The 18,125-nt window shown below is 44.5% G+C and overlaps 1 protein-coding gene across 8 annotated transcripts in view; it reads right to left on the bottom strand.

Annotated features, from left to right (window-relative positions):
- herc1 (HECT and RLD domain containing E3 ubiquitin protein ligase family member 1) overlaps positions 1-18,125 on the bottom strand; it is a 93,452-nt gene that overhangs the window by 32,022 nt on the left and 43,305 nt on the right. For 4 of the 8 annotated variants that reach the window (XM_014411353.4, XM_014411358.4, XM_014411356.4 and 1 more), the window contains exons 25-48: positions 17,309-17,360; positions 16,309-16,574; positions 14,160-14,375; positions 12,186-12,306; positions 11,708-11,945; positions 11,455-11,627; positions 11,065-11,220; positions 10,874-10,980; positions 10,676-10,786; positions 10,428-10,598; positions 8,818-9,057; positions 8,620-8,703; positions 7,516-8,075; positions 6,064-6,691; positions 5,538-5,811; positions 5,231-5,441; positions 4,969-5,135; positions 4,655-4,771; positions 4,147-4,402; positions 1,630-1,751; positions 1,303-1,529; positions 716-984; positions 473-525; positions 175-375 (exon numbers count right to left, since the gene is read on the bottom strand). In XM_014411353.4, coding sequence (XP_014266839.3) covers positions 175-375; positions 473-525; positions 716-984; positions 1,303-1,529; positions 1,630-1,751; positions 4,147-4,402; positions 4,655-4,771; positions 4,969-5,135; positions 5,231-5,441; positions 5,538-5,811; positions 6,064-6,691; positions 7,516-8,075; positions 8,620-8,703; positions 8,818-9,057; positions 10,428-10,598; positions 10,676-10,786; positions 10,874-10,980; positions 11,065-11,220; positions 11,455-11,627; positions 11,708-11,945; positions 12,186-12,306; positions 14,160-14,375; positions 16,309-16,574; positions 17,309-17,360 — 5,020 coding nt within the window. The remainder of the gene's footprint in view (positions 1-174; positions 376-472; positions 526-715; positions 985-1,302; positions 1,530-1,629; positions 1,752-4,146; positions 4,403-4,654; positions 4,772-4,968; positions 5,136-5,230; positions 5,442-5,537; positions 5,812-6,063; positions 6,692-7,515; positions 8,076-8,619; positions 8,704-8,817; positions 9,058-10,427; positions 10,599-10,675; positions 10,787-10,873; positions 10,981-11,064; positions 11,221-11,454; positions 11,628-11,707; positions 11,946-12,185; positions 12,307-14,159; positions 14,376-16,308; positions 16,575-17,308; positions 17,361-18,125) is intronic. The other 4 variants (XM_014411354.4, XM_014411359.4, XM_014411355.4 and 1 more) reach the window with 3 other exon arrangements.

Raw genomic sequence — 18,125 nt, 5'->3', positions numbered from 1 at the left:
TCCTGCACTTCACCCTAGCATCATCCACATAGTCACCACACAGTTTTTAAGGAAAGAGTTTGGCCTTATATCAGGACATGTTGGTTCTATTTTAGCTGGTTCATTGATCTGAACTGCTTTGCTGCCCAGGAGAGGAACACATCCCCTACACGGTAATTACTGATGTTTTCTAACCTATCTGTAGTAAAGTCTCCTCCATGCTGTTGGTTGCCGTCACCATGGCAATAGAGGCTCCCAACGGGTCACTATCTAGAAACTGGACAGCCTCGGGGACAATCCTGCGCTCGCTCAGACCCAAAGGGCCAGCCAAAAGCTCAAACTCCTCCTCCCCTGTCAACTTCTCATCTTCATCGACGTCCAGCATGTCCCAATCCTCTGCAAGACCGAAAGACAACAGAGTTTAAAATTGAAGGAAAATTCTAAATCTGTTGTGTCAGGTCAACGCATCACATCCACAGTCACCGTGCGTTACCTTCATAAACACTGTCTTGCTTTCCCAGAAGGTCGGGAGCCTGTCCCTTGTATCTGAAGTCATACCACAAAATAAAATCACACAAAGATTCTAATATAATATAAATAAGTGCAGAAATATTTTTTATTATCGTGCTTTTCAATAGATTTTTCCCCTAATTTAAAACATCATTTCATTGCAGAAGTGTAAAAATCTAATCAACTTCCTGTTGCTTTGTCGGCTGTCACACACAGGAGTGCACACCTTTCCACAATGGGGACTTTGGCTTTGCTTTTGATTGCCAAGTACTTCTCTCTGCAGCCGCCACACAGCAGATAGTAGGGGTTTCCACTCCCACACTCCCCACCGAACCAGCCATCCACGTAGGAGCCGTTGCTGCGGTAGCCTTGCCGGTTGGCGCTGCGCCCACAGCCCGGGTGGCTCTTCTTCATGTGCTGATTGAAATTGGCCACGTTGGCCTCACACAGCTCGCACACTACCACTTCATCTCGATCGTCTGTCTCACACACGTGCTGTGAGTTGATGTACAACAGACACGAAGATGTTTTAGAGAAACAATACACATTCATGCAATCTAATCTGAACCTCTGACAGATATGAATGAGCAGCCAGTTATCAGTACTGAGAATAAAGATCGAGTTATCCAAAACATGAATTTCATTAGTTGCATGATTTAAAGTTTCAGGGGCAAAGTCCTAATGCAGGAAGATTTCATGGGTAATGTTTAACCAAACAAATGGGTTTATTTCAACGTGCATGTAAGTTTACTCGACGCAATAAGTGATGAAGCGAAACCGCAGAACCGTGATGGCAGCTCTAAAGTCACACACCCATGTTGGCCAATCCAGTACCTCCGGGATCCACATTCCCAGAATGTCAGTGTCACTAGCGAGGTCTTGGCCAAACATGGCCTCCATGGTCTCCTCATCAAGGTCCATCTCCAGCTCTTCATCCAGGTTGAAGTCATAGAGTGCACCTGGGTCTTGTTGCTGCTGTAAGGACGAGACCTCCCGACGTGACTGGCTGTGGTGGGCCTGCACTGAGCGGTACAGTCCAGCTACAAAAGAATCAACGTTTCCCATGAGCTTCTGAGCGGAAGATAAACGTTCACTGTCTTGTAAAGAAAGGTAGGATATACACTTGTGAAATATTCTCACCAGCACGAGCCAGCAGTGTGCGTGCAGCCAGGTCAAAGCGGTGTTTCCTGCCCGCAGCAGAGCGGCCTCTGAGTGGGGCACTGCTGGATGCAGATGCATTGTCCTGCTCCAGACCTTCAGGACTAGAAGACAAAGTATACACACTTTAGAGTATTCATAGTCGCAGAGTAGCTGACATTTTGCAGAAAAAGAAACACACTCAATAAACACGTCATCTCATCTCGTGTCAGGGAAGTAGGCTGGGCACCTCTGTTCTGTGTTGGGGTGACTCTCAGTACTTTCCATTTCTCAATTGGGAGGGTTGTAAAAGCACCACAGACCTACATTCTCTAACTTCAGACACAGCAGAATTTTTTGTCGTCAGTTGAATTAAACAGTGAGTTTAAGTTTCAAACAAGAGAAAATGCATCTATGTGAGCGAGCTCTAAATACTTAGAGCAGCTTGGCCATAAATATCACGCTAAGTTTTAATGATTAAAAAAAAAACAACAACACTTGGGTGCAAAAATGTGAAATTACTTTGGATTTTCTCTCATCTACACAGGTTTAAAAGGAAACGTACTCCCTCAAATATATACATACACATTACTAATATTGGTTAGATGAGCCTTAGCAAGACCAGATGCTTTTGGTGACCATAGACAACTTTCTGACACGATTATAACTAGGGCTGCTCGATATAACGATATATATCGGATGATGATATGAAAACGTCTGTCGTGGTGTCTCAAAATAAACTGTTTACGGTAAAATTTTGTTATCGTTCTGATGGACACTGTAGTGGCTGTATTCATTTCTTAAAGTTCTCTCTTTCTCTTCTATTTAATATAACCACACTACGGACGGACAAGCGCCTGTTTTTATGCGTTGTCATTAGCAACAACGACGGTAACAGCATCGCATGGCTCCGCCGTCCGTTTGATTATTTTCCGCATAAACCTTTCAAAATAAAGCTGAAGATCCTGTCGAGATTTTTCAAAATAAACTGAATTATGTGAAATAGCATGCAGAGTGTTTACGGACGAGAAGCTAAAAAGAGCCGTCAGGTGCTAAAAAATAAACCTTAGAACAGGCCGTGTATAAGTACTCACAAAGAAAATTGCGGCCGTTTCAACTTATGTAACACTCGACTCCAGCTACACGACGCCCAGCTGGAAACACTTCACGCAAGTTGAGTTGCTCGAGATTCACAGAATTTACAGAAAATGTAAAATTTTGTGATACATGTCGCTGTCGGGACATGAGACAATAAATGAGATTTTGGTCATATCGCACAGCCCTAATTATAATTGGATATTTGACGCTGTTCTTCACAGAACAGTTCATTTAATTGAATCGATTTCTCTTTCTTTAATTGAATCTATCTCAGCCCCGCCCGTCGGGTTATCATATAGCCCGACGGGCGGGGCTGAGATAGATTTTGGTCGCCCGACCGGAGATATCACTAGCTCCGGGACATCGGGCTAGCGATTTTGCGAGCCCTGTTTTGTGTTTTTTCACTTTAAATTGGTTTAAAAGGAAAAAGCTGAAAATTTAAATAGTTAAAAGTTGAAATGTGAATAGTTTTTTTATTATACGATTTATTTATTACATTTTATGTGGCGTGAATAAATAAAAGTATAGTTACGGTGGCCCCTACAGACAAAACACGTACAAACTCCAAAACACATACAAAACACAACAGAAGTGCTCCAGGATGCTAGGGCGCAGTGTTGAGCTTTTGTTACTTAGTGGCTACACAAGCCAGGAAGTACCAACGACCGGATTTGGTGTGTGGTAGTAACAGGTAAATGAATTTTAAATTATTTGACTATATATGAATGCTTGTGTATAAATACACAAACAATACACACATGCTTTCAATTGTGTAATTTAAGTGATCTAGTAGCTCTGCTTTGGAAGTTCAGTTAAAGCTAGAAATGTGTTTTGGAGTTTGTACGTGCTTTGTCTCTAGGGGTCACCACATTTATTTATATATAAACATATATAAATAAAACCACTTTCTTTTTTTACATTAGTACTTCCTTTTGTGCGTAATTTTATATTATTGTTAATAATAAATTAATTAAAGCAACAAAATAACCCGAAGAGCCGGTTGGGAGCCGAAAGAGCCGGTTCTCCAAAAAGAGCCAGAAATCCCATCAGTATTTCTTAGATCTTCACGGAGTTCCTTGGACTTTTCCATTTTTATATCGAAAGGGCGAAGCTATCAGTTGTCAATCATGATCAATAATAAGGAATGAATAGGCTACTAGTTAAAAGACTCAGTTGAATGTATGTTTGATCCTGTGTGGATTGGAGAAAATCCCAAATAAATTCAAATTTGTGGACCCAGTTTTTTTTAATTCATTAAAGACGCCTGGAATAAGAGCAGTTACTGTGACATACATGTCCATGATGAGTGTATGTAAACTTCTAACCACAACTTTTAAACATTACTTATCCTACTACTACTCTACTTAATTACTGTTGTAATTAAAATGCAACACGCTGCGAGCAATGAGCATCCTGTTGTACCTTTCGCTGAAACCTTCCTCCACTTCGGAAGTGTCTGCGCTGGCTATGACCCCGGGAGAGCACAGATATGAGTTTTTATCCAGAGACTTGGCTCCAGTGATTGCTGTGGCACCAGGACAGGACGAGTCGGGGGCTTCACCGCTGACACCGCCGCCTCTGGCGTGGGGCTCATCGTGCTCATCCTCCGTTCCTGGATGTTCGATCATCCACATGGCTAGCACGGTGATGTTCTGAGCATCTACCTCTCCTCGAGCACCTGGGATAAAAACATATAACAGGTCGACTATTTGTAGGGGAAATCTTGTTATGCCACGTCACAGACACGTAATGACGCACAGAAGCTTTGTTACACAGGATGAATTGGTAGGGAGCATTCTGAGAACATTCAAGATTTTAGGTAGAAAAAATAAGTCAACATCTTGATTATTCCTGGAATATAATCTTTTTACCCTGACTTCATGTATTTGTAAATGGACAACAATGGGCCGGTTACTGCAGATAGACTGACCAGTGGCTTCCAGAGCTTTAGTGATCTGGCGCAGGGAGAAGCCCATCTCCAACAGAGGCACAGCAATCGCAGGTGGAGGGGGAGACGTGGACAGTCTGCTGCTGGGGTCCGACAGGGCTGAAGGAAACAACAATGACATCATCATCATCGGGGTCAGGCGGCTGAATACAGTATCAAAAGATGAAAAAAGTAAAACGGAATTATATTAAAATATCTGTTTGTGTTTTCTATTTTTTCAACTTTTCCATAATGGATAAGGTCCAAGCTTTCCACAGGCCAACCAAAGAATACTCCTTGCAGTTTGGCATACTTACAGGTACCTGTTCTGTTCTGTGGTCTGGAGGGCTGGGAGTCCGGAGAGGTGAGGCTCTGTCTGCGGCCAACCTCGTCTGACGGAGAGGTCGGTAGGGATGACACTGGAGGAGTCTGGGCTCGACGTGTCGGAACAAGAGTGGTGGTGGGGTAACTGGAGAACATTTGCCTGCAGGTGGATTCAAATAATCATCTGGCTTTAATCCCACACGGAAACAAGGCTACTCGTTAGCACTAGCTAAATAACAATATGTGCCATCTGACCTCAGGAGGCTGAGAGGCATGACTCCTGGAGACTCCGAGGCAGGGACGGTCTCTGTATCAGTGACAGGTGTGGTAGCCGTGGTAGTGTCCTCCAGTGAGGAGCTCATAAAGGAGGTGGTGCTGGAAGCTGACGGACTGGTGGTGACGGGGGTTTGTGCCAACTGTTCCCCCTCTGTAACTTCCCCCTCACCTTCAGGTTCACTTCTCACACCTGTGAAAGAGATAAAAAAATGATCATTTGTAGCTTTATTCTATGTGGCTTGATTATAAACTGGACTCTGAACTGAAACTATCTGCATGTTCTCACCAGCCTTTGCTTTCCCACCACTAGGCTCCTCCAACAACCCATTTACAACCAGCTTGTAGATCATAGCCTGCGCCCTCTCCAGGTCTGCCAGTCCCAGGGCTCGCTTGATGGGGGAGCGCATTACTGCCCGCTTCACCATGTGACGCATGAGGAACTGCAGAGCTGCCCGCATCTCCACCTCGTCCTGGTATACTGGTGAGGTGGCAGCTGGGTTTCCACTGGTGCAGGTGTTCAGATCAGCGTTGTGCCCACTGGGGGTTGCTTCTGGTAACACCTGGAGGTCAGGACAGAACTGGTGGTTAGAAATCTCGTAATATTTAACTGAGATCTGTTTTTGATTTCACCAACTTCAGACAATGTATTTACATATGTACTTAACATACTTTACACATGGTGCAAACAACCAGAAACGTTCACATTTCTGTAGAAGTCAAAGATTTCCTGTAAGAATTCCTATGAACTGCACAGCACGCCAAGTGCATGGACTGCTACAGCTTAAGTAAACGTACTCGGCAGGCTTCTTTACCTTTGGTATGAGGAGCAGCTCAGCATACTTGCTGCAGCTCAGCAGCGCGCTGAGGGTCTTCATAGCTCCCAGGTAGAGGTAGGACAGCTGCACAGCATGGATCTCTGACTGAGTGGTGATGGAGGAAGGAGAGGGCTCGTGACTGCGGCAGCCATGATCATGGCCTTTCTTCCTGTTCCCATCAGCAGGAGCAGGAGCAGTGAAAAGGGTTTCATTCGCACCTACCCCGCCCCCAGCCACAGAGGAGATCTCACTCTCTGACTTTGAGTTGGGCGCCACGTGTGCTTTCACCTCATCGAGGCTGTGGGACACTCGTAGGTCAGAGGTTGTGGCAGCCGAAGGGGCTCCAACGTTATCTTTTGAGTCGTTACGGTTGTGCCCTTCGCCGTCGGTTTTCTCCTCGCCGCCGGTCGGCTCGTGCCCAGTAGAGGGTGTGTTGCGGTGCTTCTTCTCGTGGCGTCGGGCGCTGAGCTTTGTTGTAGTATCCTCGTGAATGCTGGTAAGGTAGGTGAGGTCCAACAACAAGGAGGCAGTGAGGCCACGGAAACGGGCCACATCAAAGGGCAAAGGCTCGCACGGGTCCAGGTTGTACAATGGAGTGTCACTAGGTGACCAGAAAGTTGGGAAGCTTTAATAGAAGGGAGTGGAGAGTGAAAAGAGACAAGGGAAGGAAACACAAAGTGAGGGAAAGGGTAGGAGAGAAAAGGCACAGCATGCGAGACAAATAAAAAGGTGCATTATGTGGGTATCACACGTGACCATCCCAGAAGAATGTATGGACGATGAGTCAAAAGCCGAAGTCAAGATGTGAAAGAGTAAAACGGAGCAAAGGAAAACAGAGGGTGACATGATGATTTCAAAGGAGGACACGGCAGAAAACATGAAGACACATCCAGAAATCACATCCAGCTCCATCTGTGATGTCGACACGTTCCAGTAGACACGTGTTCTTCAGCAACACGAACACGTGTCTAGAGGACAGCTCGTTTCACATGCCGTGCAAAGTGATGTTACTCTTTTTTAACCCCTGAAGTCATTATTCCAGAGAAACAGAACAACGGTTGCAGTCTAAGCCTTAACCTCCTAAGACCCGAACTCTTTCATGGCATACATTCTTAACTTCTTCTGCTATTTGGGCTGTTTGGGACCTGATGAATGTAAAATCTTGCTCTCTAAGCGCCTGATATCCACATATGAGGGCATTCGTTTTGCATTTCGATAGAACGGTGGCAGTGTAACGTCCTCGTAAGTGGATATCAGGCCCTTGTAGAGCAATATTTAGTATTGTGGTCTAGACAACCCAAAATGTGATGTCCACATATGTGGACGCAGGTCCTAGGGGGTAGAAGTCACTCAGCACTTTGTCTTACGTCTTTAGTATGTCCTAAACATATATGCTTTACATTTAATAAGAATAAGCCAGTAAACAGCAGAAAACTTTTCATTCGATACCTGATAGTGACCTCGGCTTCATCCCACTGCACCTTAGCTGAGGTACTGCCTTCCTTCGTCACACCCAGCAGAGTAGCATGCCTCCCGGTCTGTTTGTGCACACATCTGCCTCCGACCCGAAGTCCTGCGTCCGCCCCCCCGATCACTGCCAGGACAGGCCACACCTCTGTGCAGAGGGTTCTCAAGTAGTGCTCCGACAGTTCCCCCAAGCCGTGCTGCCGTCCGTGGCGACCTTTCTCCTCATCTGTCCGTGTGGGCGTCTCCTGGCTTTCTCTCTGAGTGTCGTGCTCCTCGCGGCTCTGCACCGAGCGGCTCTTTTTCAGCCTCTGTCCTAGGCCGCCGCCAGAAGCGCCAGCTGACTCTCTAAAGCACAGTTTGATTTTGTGAAGTCGTTCAATCATAGTCTTGTTTATGCGAGGGGTCCAGTGGTCAGTGCGATGTAGGATGCGGATCAGCTGTATGGTGGCTTCAGCCAGCACTGTGGCCACAGGGCTGCAGACAGGATCCCCAGGTAAGAGGTCTCGCGGTGTTCCCCTCATTTGCATGTCACATATCTTAACCTAGAGACCGAAGATAAAGACAAAACATATACAGTAACTAACATATACTCAGAAACAGATTCTTTGAGGTGATTTCAGGTGTTTTAAGTGTTTAATCAACGGTTGTTAGATGAATGTAGATACAAACAAGTGTCTGAGTAGTCAAAAATCCATAATGTAAATTTGACTATTCGCAAATCAACAATTCTCTTTTTGGGTCTCTCACAAAGATCCAAAGCTGACAGACCTCATCAATAAAAGATTTCATTTCATGTCGATGACATGTGCTAATTACTTGTGATTGGTGGACAATATTAGCCTACATGCAGGCACATGAAACAGCGTCATGTGTCACATTAGTTTTGCACTGCACGATAAAAAGATCTAACGACTTTAAAACTGTTTATTTACTGTTTAATTACTTTTTATAGTGAAGATGAAAACACACATTACAACATGTGAAATGACTTCACAGATATCTTAAATGAATATTTCCATTAATTAATTCAACACTCAGCCTCAAAGAGTGAATGTTCAAAAGGATGGACTCAGTCCAGCCACCTACCTTCTCTCCTGGATTACTGCTGTAGAACATCACACAGGGATAGAGCTCCGTGGCATCCACGTCCTCAAAGGCCAACTTGGGCTCCTTTGGAATCAAACGTTGATAGTTAGAGAAAGAACTATTGATTTCTAACAGGAGTCTAACTAAAGTCTTTTCACTTGCACGAATAACTGACTGCTCTCCTTTTTCACCCCTCACCTCTCCGTTCTTGCCAAAGGAGACCGTTCTTGCTTCCATATCCAGAACGCAGGTGATGAAATCTCCCTGAGTAAAGCTGCTAAGCGTCAGCGTTTGCTCCCCGTTATGATAGAGGTTTCCGCTATACGCTCGGTACAGCCACATATCCGATGTGGTGCGATGGTTGAAGTCGTGCACGGGCCATCGTGACACACCCACGCATGTCCCCTCGTTGCCTCGATTCTCCTTCACAATGTAGAACTACGGGTGACAACAAACAAACTCTGAAACACGTAGGGAGCAAAATAAAAACAAAGGCCACCTCTCCCACCTCTGTGTTACTGATATTTAAAAACAAAACTATGCTTTATTATTATATAAGGAAATCGAGCAGAAAAATTGACTAAAAACAATATTAATCTTCTTTTTTGAGTGTTCTCCAACCAGTGTTGGGGAGTGTTGGGTCTGCGCCTCAGCAGACCCGCTGGTTCAGAGACTTATTCCCGTTAACGAAGCAAGACAAACAGCTCGACCAGTTCTTCACACGCTAGCTTCCCTGCAGCCTTTTATTTCTGTGACACACAGTTTACACAAACAGTTACTTTGTTGAAATAAGTGGATTACACGGCGGTCTCTTCCTGTTTCATATGTTAGGCTATGGCCTCTCTGTTTTTGGTGATTCCACGCCGGTGGAAACCCAAACAAACACACAATAAGAGGATCTAATTCCTGTGTCTCGATCTCACTGCCCATGTCACCTCTACTTGCGGCCGCATAATGACGTGAAGAAATGTTTTTAAAAATTATTGTTCAATAAATGATTAAATATGAAGGCAATAAGAGAGTGTTACAGGCATCGCCCTAAAGCATGCAGCCTGATGGGCAGTGTAGTCCGTGCTGCAGGGAGAATGGACGGCCATACCTGTGATGTGTCTGTGAGCGAGGAGGGAGAAAAGGGAAAAGTACGAGCTGTCACCGAGCAGAAACGGGAGCTGGAAGCATGTAAATATAATAATAACCACTGCAGCCTGACGAGCCCAGCTGTGAGTAAGCTGTTAAGACTCGACTGCACACTGTGTTCGTGTTTTCCTCTGAAACAATAAGCTCTGTTGCAGCAGTCTTTCAACGCCTCTCTCTGTCTCCCACTAGCAAAGTTGACCCAGACAACAAAGTAAAGCTAGTTTTCAGCTACGAGCCCGACATGAACCCGACGTATCAGCCAGAGGTCCCTTTACTACGGTTTGGAGCCGCGGACCTGTTTTATATACGCGAGGAATAGTTTTCTATATGAGATCGCTGCAAAAAGTGCAGCCTTACCTAATGTCCACCTACTGTTACTCATTTATATTAAGATTTAAACATCTAGTTGGTGTTGGTGTGGAGAGTAACCTTCAGTAATAGTAATAAATCACACAGCAGTAGTGCATTCATGTAGTTGTAAAAAGCATGATAATATATTAAGTAATCCAAAGTATTCAGAATACGTTACTCTCATTGAGTAACGTAATGGAATACGTTACAAAATACATTTTGGGGCATGTAATCTGTAATCTGTAGTGGAATACATTTTAAAAGTAACCTTCCCAACACTGCCTCCAAGTAATAATGAGCCAATGAGAAAAATACTGTACCTTCCACTGGTAGCATCCAGAGGAGATGCCAGTCGAGGCCAGGCCGTAGCCTTTACCCCCGCTGCCGTGTGTCAGCCCCTGACTGTTTTCCACTACACAACACTGAGCCTTTTCTGGGTCAAAGGAAATTTCCTGAATGGGAAGGTTCTCATCTTCCTCCTCTGTATCTCCCTGTGAATTCAAGCAGCTGTCAGCTACATAAACAAATAAAGATAAAGATACATCCACAGCTAGGTGATCCTGCACACCTGTAGTTTAAGCTCCTGAACTTTTTCTTTAATCTGGATCGAGTGTTTGGTTTGAGCAATGGGACCTTCCCACATGCAGTCAGACAGCAGGGAGAAGAGCCGTTCAATGACCTAGAGGACAAGAAAATATTAAAGCTGGCGGACTGACGACAGTCATGTAGGGCAAACTGAGGACTTGCACAGAGAAACTATTAGCACCTGTGTCATTTGGTCATCTTCCATGCTAGCCTCGCAGGCAGGCAGGACAGCCTCCAAAACATGAAGAGCCAGGAGCCGAGTTCTCAAGTTTCCCACCAGAGGAACACCTACATTTAATAACCAGAGGAAACGTCATTTTCACTTATGTTTATATTTGAGAAAGCACCATACACGATAGTAGCTTCTCGTACCTGAGCAGCACTTCTGCGCTGCAATGTTCAGCAGCACCTCAGTCCATTTGGGGGATGCCATCTTGGACTGGATGGCCTTGGAGGACACCACCCTCCTTAGGAAGACCAAGAAGTCACCGAGGTGCAGTTCGGCTGTATGCTGTTTGCGCAGCAACGCTGAAAATCAACAAAATTGCAATAAGTATAATAACAGGTTGCACTTATACAAACACAAAAACGGACTTTCTTTGAAGCAAATACTGTTCACACCACATCATCTAAACCTCATGCAAAAGTGCATCACTCATGTGAGTGTTGCTAAGTCAATGACTTATACATCTCAAGATTTAAAGAAAATAAACAAGCTTTAAACAAACACAGAGATGTAATGACAACAAACGCGAGTTTCACCTCTGAAGTCTTTCCTTTCAGAGTCGGCGCTGTCCTCATGTTTGCCATCTTCCTGCTCTTTTCCAGCATGAAGGAGACTAACTCCTGCCTGAGATAACAGGTTTTTCAGCTGACTGCAAAGCAGGTCCAGCAGTGACTGGACAACCTTGGGACTCAATTTGTCTGCATATGTTCTGCAAACACAAGGAAAGACACTGGTGTTGCACTGCTTCTGATTTACCAATTCCTCTACTGCACCTTGTTGAGCGCTTACCCCGTGCTGATGGCGAGTATTTGCAGCAGCCGTGTGGAGGCCACCTTCAGGGCAGTGCTGAGCTGAGACACGCCAGGTTTTTGCAGGAGCTGGAGGGGCTGCCCCAGCATGGTCTCCGTCCCGCAGAGCTGGGACAGCACATTGAGCAGCCCACTGGAGATGGCCAGAGACACATCCACTGGCTGGTAGCGAACGCTCAATGCAAACACAGTCACCAGCAGGAGGCGCTGCTGAGCTTCTACGGTGACAAATGAAAAGATCAAAGAAAGGGGTCAAATAGAAGCTCACAGGCTGGGCCTTGTGTTTTAGAGGTTTAGAGTAAGGCCGTTAAGTTCTCTTTTCAAAACACGATTGGAGACATAACTTCACATCTACCTGCAGGTGAAGCTATCGCCTGAAAGTTCTAATAAGCTTTCATAAATGTAAGCAGTACAGCTGTGAACACTCCTCAGTTCTATACAGCAGCACTCTGGATTACCTATGTGGTGCTTGTTTGCCTGAAGTGCTCTTTCCAGTGTGACAGACAGTTGCTGGTAAATCTTATGGACAGCCGTCTGGATTTCCATTTGGAGGCTCCTCTTTGCTGCTTTTACACCATCCTGTCAAAAACAAACGCACAGCCACACAAAGACAGAGTTCAAAACAACAAATCAGTCAGTCCTTTACACATACACTGAAGGTGAAAATACTGATGCACCTCTTCCTGTCAAACAAATACAGAGATCCTATATTGAGGATACAGCGCATCACAATGAACCGGTAAACTCCTTTTGTACTGCAGGCAGCCCACTCTGAGTTTATGTGCCAGTGTACAGAACTTAATCCCTGAAGTATTTTATATAAAAAAAATAAGAACAGAAGGAAATCTCACCACTACCACTCACCCGTCAATATGTTCCCCCAGGGATCAATAAAGTATTCTGATTCTGATTCTGATATGAGTGGACGAGTCAATGAATTCACTTCTATCCAATGACAGCATTACTAAAGTGAGTTTAGGATATCCTAAACTTTTCTGCTGGTAACCGCTGCTGTTTTTACCACTGTTAGCTGCTGTTAACTGATGGTATTGAAACTGAATTTGAAGGTGATTTAGCATTGTTGGACTCAAACGCTCGGTAAATAAATCCTCATACAATGTGAGAATACAATCAGACTCTTCATCAGAAACAAAATGTGACTTTTAGGCCTTGAGCCTAACGTTAGCTGGCATACTGTTAGCGTAGAGGCATGCTAATTGTCAGCTGTCCAGAGGCAAGATGGTTGCATGTCTAATCAGCAGACAAAGAGCAACTGCAACAATGTTGTGAATAAATAAGTGAGTTTATGGAGTTTCGTGTGTTAGAGCCCTGACCTCAGCTCAGCAGATGATGAAGTATCCATGTACAAATATTAAATGGTCATATATAGTTTAAAAGTGATCTTAAAAATATATAGTTTAAAAGTATTAGTGATCTTTAAATGAAAAGTATGTGGCTGGTCTCTTGAGACAGACACCCTCTCTATTTTTGATCAAACTTGTAGGCATGGCTGGATCAGGTCACCCTAAATCAGTCCTTAGATATGGTGCTATAGAAAGGCTCAGGCTGCTATTTCTCCACGTCCTTCAGTTTATGTGTTTATGTGCCACAACTGAATGCTAGATTTTGTCTGGTCACTTTTGGAGTTGCATTGCTGTGGAGGTAATTAATATCAACTCCAGAAGAGTCAATTCTTCAATTTGGGCTTAATTAATAATATTTTAATAATTAATATATTAGTATAATATTGACTGACATACTGGTCAATATTAGGTTTTTGTCAGTACATTGGTATCTGCATTTATACTGGCCAGTAAATGAAAATGTAAAAACGTAAATAAGACACACGACAGAGGCAACTTGTTATGAAGAGAAAACAAGATTAAAAAACGTCATTGTCACGTTTGTTTTAGTAAGAACTCATAAATAGCTTCATATAACAAATTTTAGTGAAATCAGTTTGTCAATGATGTCAGCTGATACATTGTGTTTTTAAAACACCAGAAATCCACACAGTGCCTGGAGGAACGCAGAGCAAACAAAGGGACAAACTCAAACCCCGAACAGATAACCCTGCAGATCAGAACCACATTCTGAGCATTAGCAGAGCGAGCGGGACTTCCTGGTGGTTCCAACACCCAAATGAACCAGTGATGTATTTTGATGATGATCGTTATTAACAATAATTACTTTTGCAAACCTGGATCTATGCTGCCATCAAGAAAGGACAGCAAAGTTGAATCATTTCATTGGCTGGCCCGCTGCGTTACTACTGTGACACCTATTACATACTTGAATTTTTTAACACGCCAAATATCCTGTAAAGACATTAAGATGCAAATCTATGAGATAACAGATAATGCCTATCATCTCACAAATTGTCCAGACACTCGCAATTCGAGGTATTCTTCATCCTGTGATGAGAGCCATACCTGGTAATGATGCAGCTGCACGTTCTCTCTCTTCAGCACTCCAGTTCCCACAGTGCCAAGGCCAAAACAGCCAGCCAGGAACTGCAACCTGACAGAGGTGAGCAGTGAAGAGGACTGGAAGACTGCGCTGGATCGATCTGCATTGTTCAGTTGGCTGCCCTTCTCTTCCATGCCTGAGATCAACACCACGATCTGGTGGAGTGCTTCCAAACGCAGCTGGACACAGAACACATCCAACACTCAAATGAATATTCTGAATACTGACTGATAAGATAGACGTAATTAGCATCAGTAACACTGGTTTGTGAAGCCCTGTTACTAGGCCTGGAGCTGTAGATGTTTTTAGCCAATAAGTATAGCCTAAATAAGTCTTTACAAGGAAGCTGTGTTTGAGTGGGTACGGCAAGCCAGGAGGTAGAGCAACTGGGAGGTCGGTGGATCAATTCCCGGCTACTCTAGAGCAGCGTTTCCCAACCACTGTGCTGCGTTCCACCTGATTATTACTCGAAGCGATCGGTGTGAGTAACGGCCAGAACAATTACATTGTCTTCCACTAGAGGAGAGTACAACTACCTGCTCTAATTAAATGGGTTGCCAAATGCCAGTAAAACAGGAGAAGACGAAGAAGAAATTACATAATAGTCACGTAATAGCAATAGATAAATATCTGAAGAGAAAAAGTAGTCAGCCTGATCTGGTTCCTGGAGAAAATGCTGACCCAGATGAAGGCCTTAGGATGAGCAGTGGTCAGAAGAAAGCACAAAAGGTCTACTGGGGACAAACCGAGCCAGTTTCGCTACGCATGGTGCTCAGGGGAAAATGATCAATATGCTTTTTGTGACATTGTTGTTTAATGGTGTGCCGTGTGATTTTTTTAATGTGAAATATGTGCCGTGGCTCCAAATGGTTGGGAAACACTGCTCTAGCATGTTAGGCAAGAGACTGAATCCAGAATGGATCCATTGAGCACAAATGTTAAACAACGTGCTTGTTCATAGCATAGTGTTTACTGAGGTCATGGCCGAGGGCTGTTTCCTCATAGAATTCTATAAGCCCAATAAGTCCTTTCAAAACCATGTTTTATCTACTAAAAACATGCAAACCACTCTTCAAACCTGGAAGGCACCAAACCACTACTGCACATGCTCTATATGACTTGCACAAATTCCCCCTTTCGCTACAAATAGATTCCAAATTTGTGAGAAACACAGATTTGTCCAAACAATGTCTGAAGACCAACTCCTGAGACGTGTGCCCAGCTCAGTCTTTTCTTTTTGTCGGCCCGTCTCAGACCATGAAGTCACACCCCTCCACTGTGATGCTGACACTGGTGTTTGACAGGTACTATTTAATGCAGCTGCCAGTTTACAACCCGTGAGGTGTCTCCGTTTTAAACGACACATTCTCAGATGTTTGTCTTCTTGCACAGTTGTGCATCGGGCCTCCCACTCCTTTTTCTGCCTATTTTAGACTCAGTGTTTGCTGCTCCCTAAAGGGATATGGATAAGAGATTTTAAGTTTCTGCACAATTACTCACAATAGCCTTCCTTTCTCAGAAGAACAACTGATGACTGGAGAACAATAAAATGACTGATGCTTCGGACACTAAACTAACCTAAATAATGCTGTGCCATGGTTTCCAGCTGTGCAACACAACTGCAAAAGGTTTTTCTACTAATTTATTAGCCTTTTAAATGTATTGATTTGGATTAGCAGCCATACCAGGAAACTGATCCAGAGGACTGACAGCTGTTGATGATAGGCCTCTAAGCAAAACTGTAGAGACATTTTTAAAATATCATCTGACTAATTTGAATTGTTTTTGAATTTGATAACGTGTTCTTCTTTAGAAAATAAAAACCCAAACTTTTGACGAAGTCTTTATATCGTCAGTAGGAATCAGTCAGTTTTAGACTGAGTGAAATGAGAGACAGGCATTACAGATTTCGGTCTTCAACTGATTTGTTGAGAAGACAAAGAAAACGTATAAAATACTGTCATCTCTGTTCTGAAAAGGTATAACCGTACAAAAAATAAAAATCCTCCACAAATGAATTAAAAACGTTTCATAGAAGAAAAGAACAAAATCAACTATGCTGACTTTGATTAACCATCATTTGGTTCGACTTCTCGCTGAGGAATCGCTCACCTCTGCTCTGCTCTGCTGCTGTTCCATAGCCAGGATAATGGCCTGTGGGCTGGTGGACATACTTTCTTCTGGCTCCTTAAAAGCTGGAGCCAAGCCCACGTCACCACTGATGAAGCTGACCATGTTGTCGATGAGAGCGTGGATGCCCAGCGATCGGCTCAAGTCCAGGTCTGACTCTTCATACGTTGAACTGTAACTCTGCTGACGGCTCAGCTTGGCCCGAAACCAGGACTCAGCCAGGGAGTCTGGTGAGCTGTGAAGGAGGCCTGAGAAGGAGAAGAAGATCCCGTTTGTTGTATTTGTGCACACAGGGGATCTATTGAGGGATGTGCCGAGTAGCTTTGAAGCACTTAAAAGGAGCGCATTATTACTCGACCGGAGTTCATCAAATGGCCAAATGCCGAGTCTACATGCAGGCGCAAGCCTCCATTATGAGTTTGCCTGTGATGGATGCACCGAGTATCCAACACACACACTGAGGAAGAATTCTGCGGCTGAGAAGTGGAATGGGAAACAGGCTAGCGCGTCCACACAACAGCTCAGTCAAAGTATCAGCACTGATGACTTCTTCAAAAGTGCAACCCAGAAAGTTCCATGAAAATTCTTCAAAGTAACAGATTACACTCTTCACGAGGAATGAGCCATCATAGTGCAAAGTAACAGTGCAAGCAGAAGAATGGCCTGAATGGAGACGTTTATGTGATCCTGATTTCTTTATCTTTCTTTTTTTCTTTACAAAATGAAAAGTTGAGGCTCAAAGAGGGCAGGGTGTGGGTATGGCATTACAGTCATGGAGTTATGAGTTAACAAGAGGAAGAAACATGCCATCGTTTACTTGCTTGAAGTTCCTCTTGTGTTTGGGGCTCAACTGCCCCAAAAGAAGCAAATAAACTATCCGTACAGGAATCAGAAGACAGAGAGACAAGAGTAACATATGAACGATAACAACCATTGTCCTCTCTCCAAACATTAGCGGAGCAAATTAGCGGTCGGTCGTTACCTCTCTTTTTGTGGGAGAATGCCAAGTCTAGGTCAACATTTCTTCTTCCATTCTGAAAGAAAAAACAGAACAGTTCACAGATTTGCACATTATGTTAACCTGTGATTGTAAACTGGAGATTCAGGCGGCTGAGGTGGAGGACAAACAGACTCAAGGACAAGTTATGTGTGTGGGCTTTGCAGTTGTTGTGTGAAGGAAGGCAAACATTAAAGGTGGAATTCTAATGTCAACTGCGTGATTATTGGACTAACAGATGCCAGTACTGCAGCCACAGTCTGTGAATCAATCTGCCTGTGTGTGTGTGTGTGTGTGTGTGTGGGGGTGGGGGGTGGGGGGGGGGGGGGGGGGGGGGGGGGGGGCGCAAAGTGTTTCTGCGCAGTGTACCAGGGGCACGAAGAAAATGTGTCGTACCATAGGCACGAGCGGTGTGTGTGTCTGTGTGTGGCAAGGTTTTTCTGCGCAGTGTACCAGGGGCACGGAGAAAAGTCGTCGTACGGCACGAGGAGAGTTTGTGTGTGTGTGTGTGTGTGTGTGTGTGTGTGTGTGTGTGTGGGGGGGGGGGGGGGGGGGGGGGGGGGGGGGGGGGCAAAGTGTTTCTGCGCAGTATACCAGGGGCACGAAGAAAATGTGTCGTACCATAGGCACGAGCGGTGTGTGTGTCTGTGTCTGTGTGTGGCAAGGTTTTTCTGTGCAGTGTACCAGGGGCACAGAGAAAAGTCGTCGTACGGCACGAGGAGAGTTTGTGTGTGTGTGTGTGTGTGTGTGTGTGTGTGTGTGTGTGTGTGTGTGTGTGTGTGTGTGTGTGCTGTGAGATTAA

The sequence above is a fragment of the Maylandia zebra genome, linkage group LG1 (assembly GCF_041146795.1).
Source record: "Maylandia zebra isolate NMK-2024a linkage group LG1, Mzebra_GT3a, whole genome shotgun sequence".
NCBI classification, from domain to species: domain Eukaryota; kingdom Metazoa; phylum Chordata; class Actinopteri; order Cichliformes; family Cichlidae; genus Maylandia; species Maylandia zebra.
Note: the sequence above shows the minus strand (reverse complement) of the source record. Positions and strands in the feature narration are given on the sequence as shown.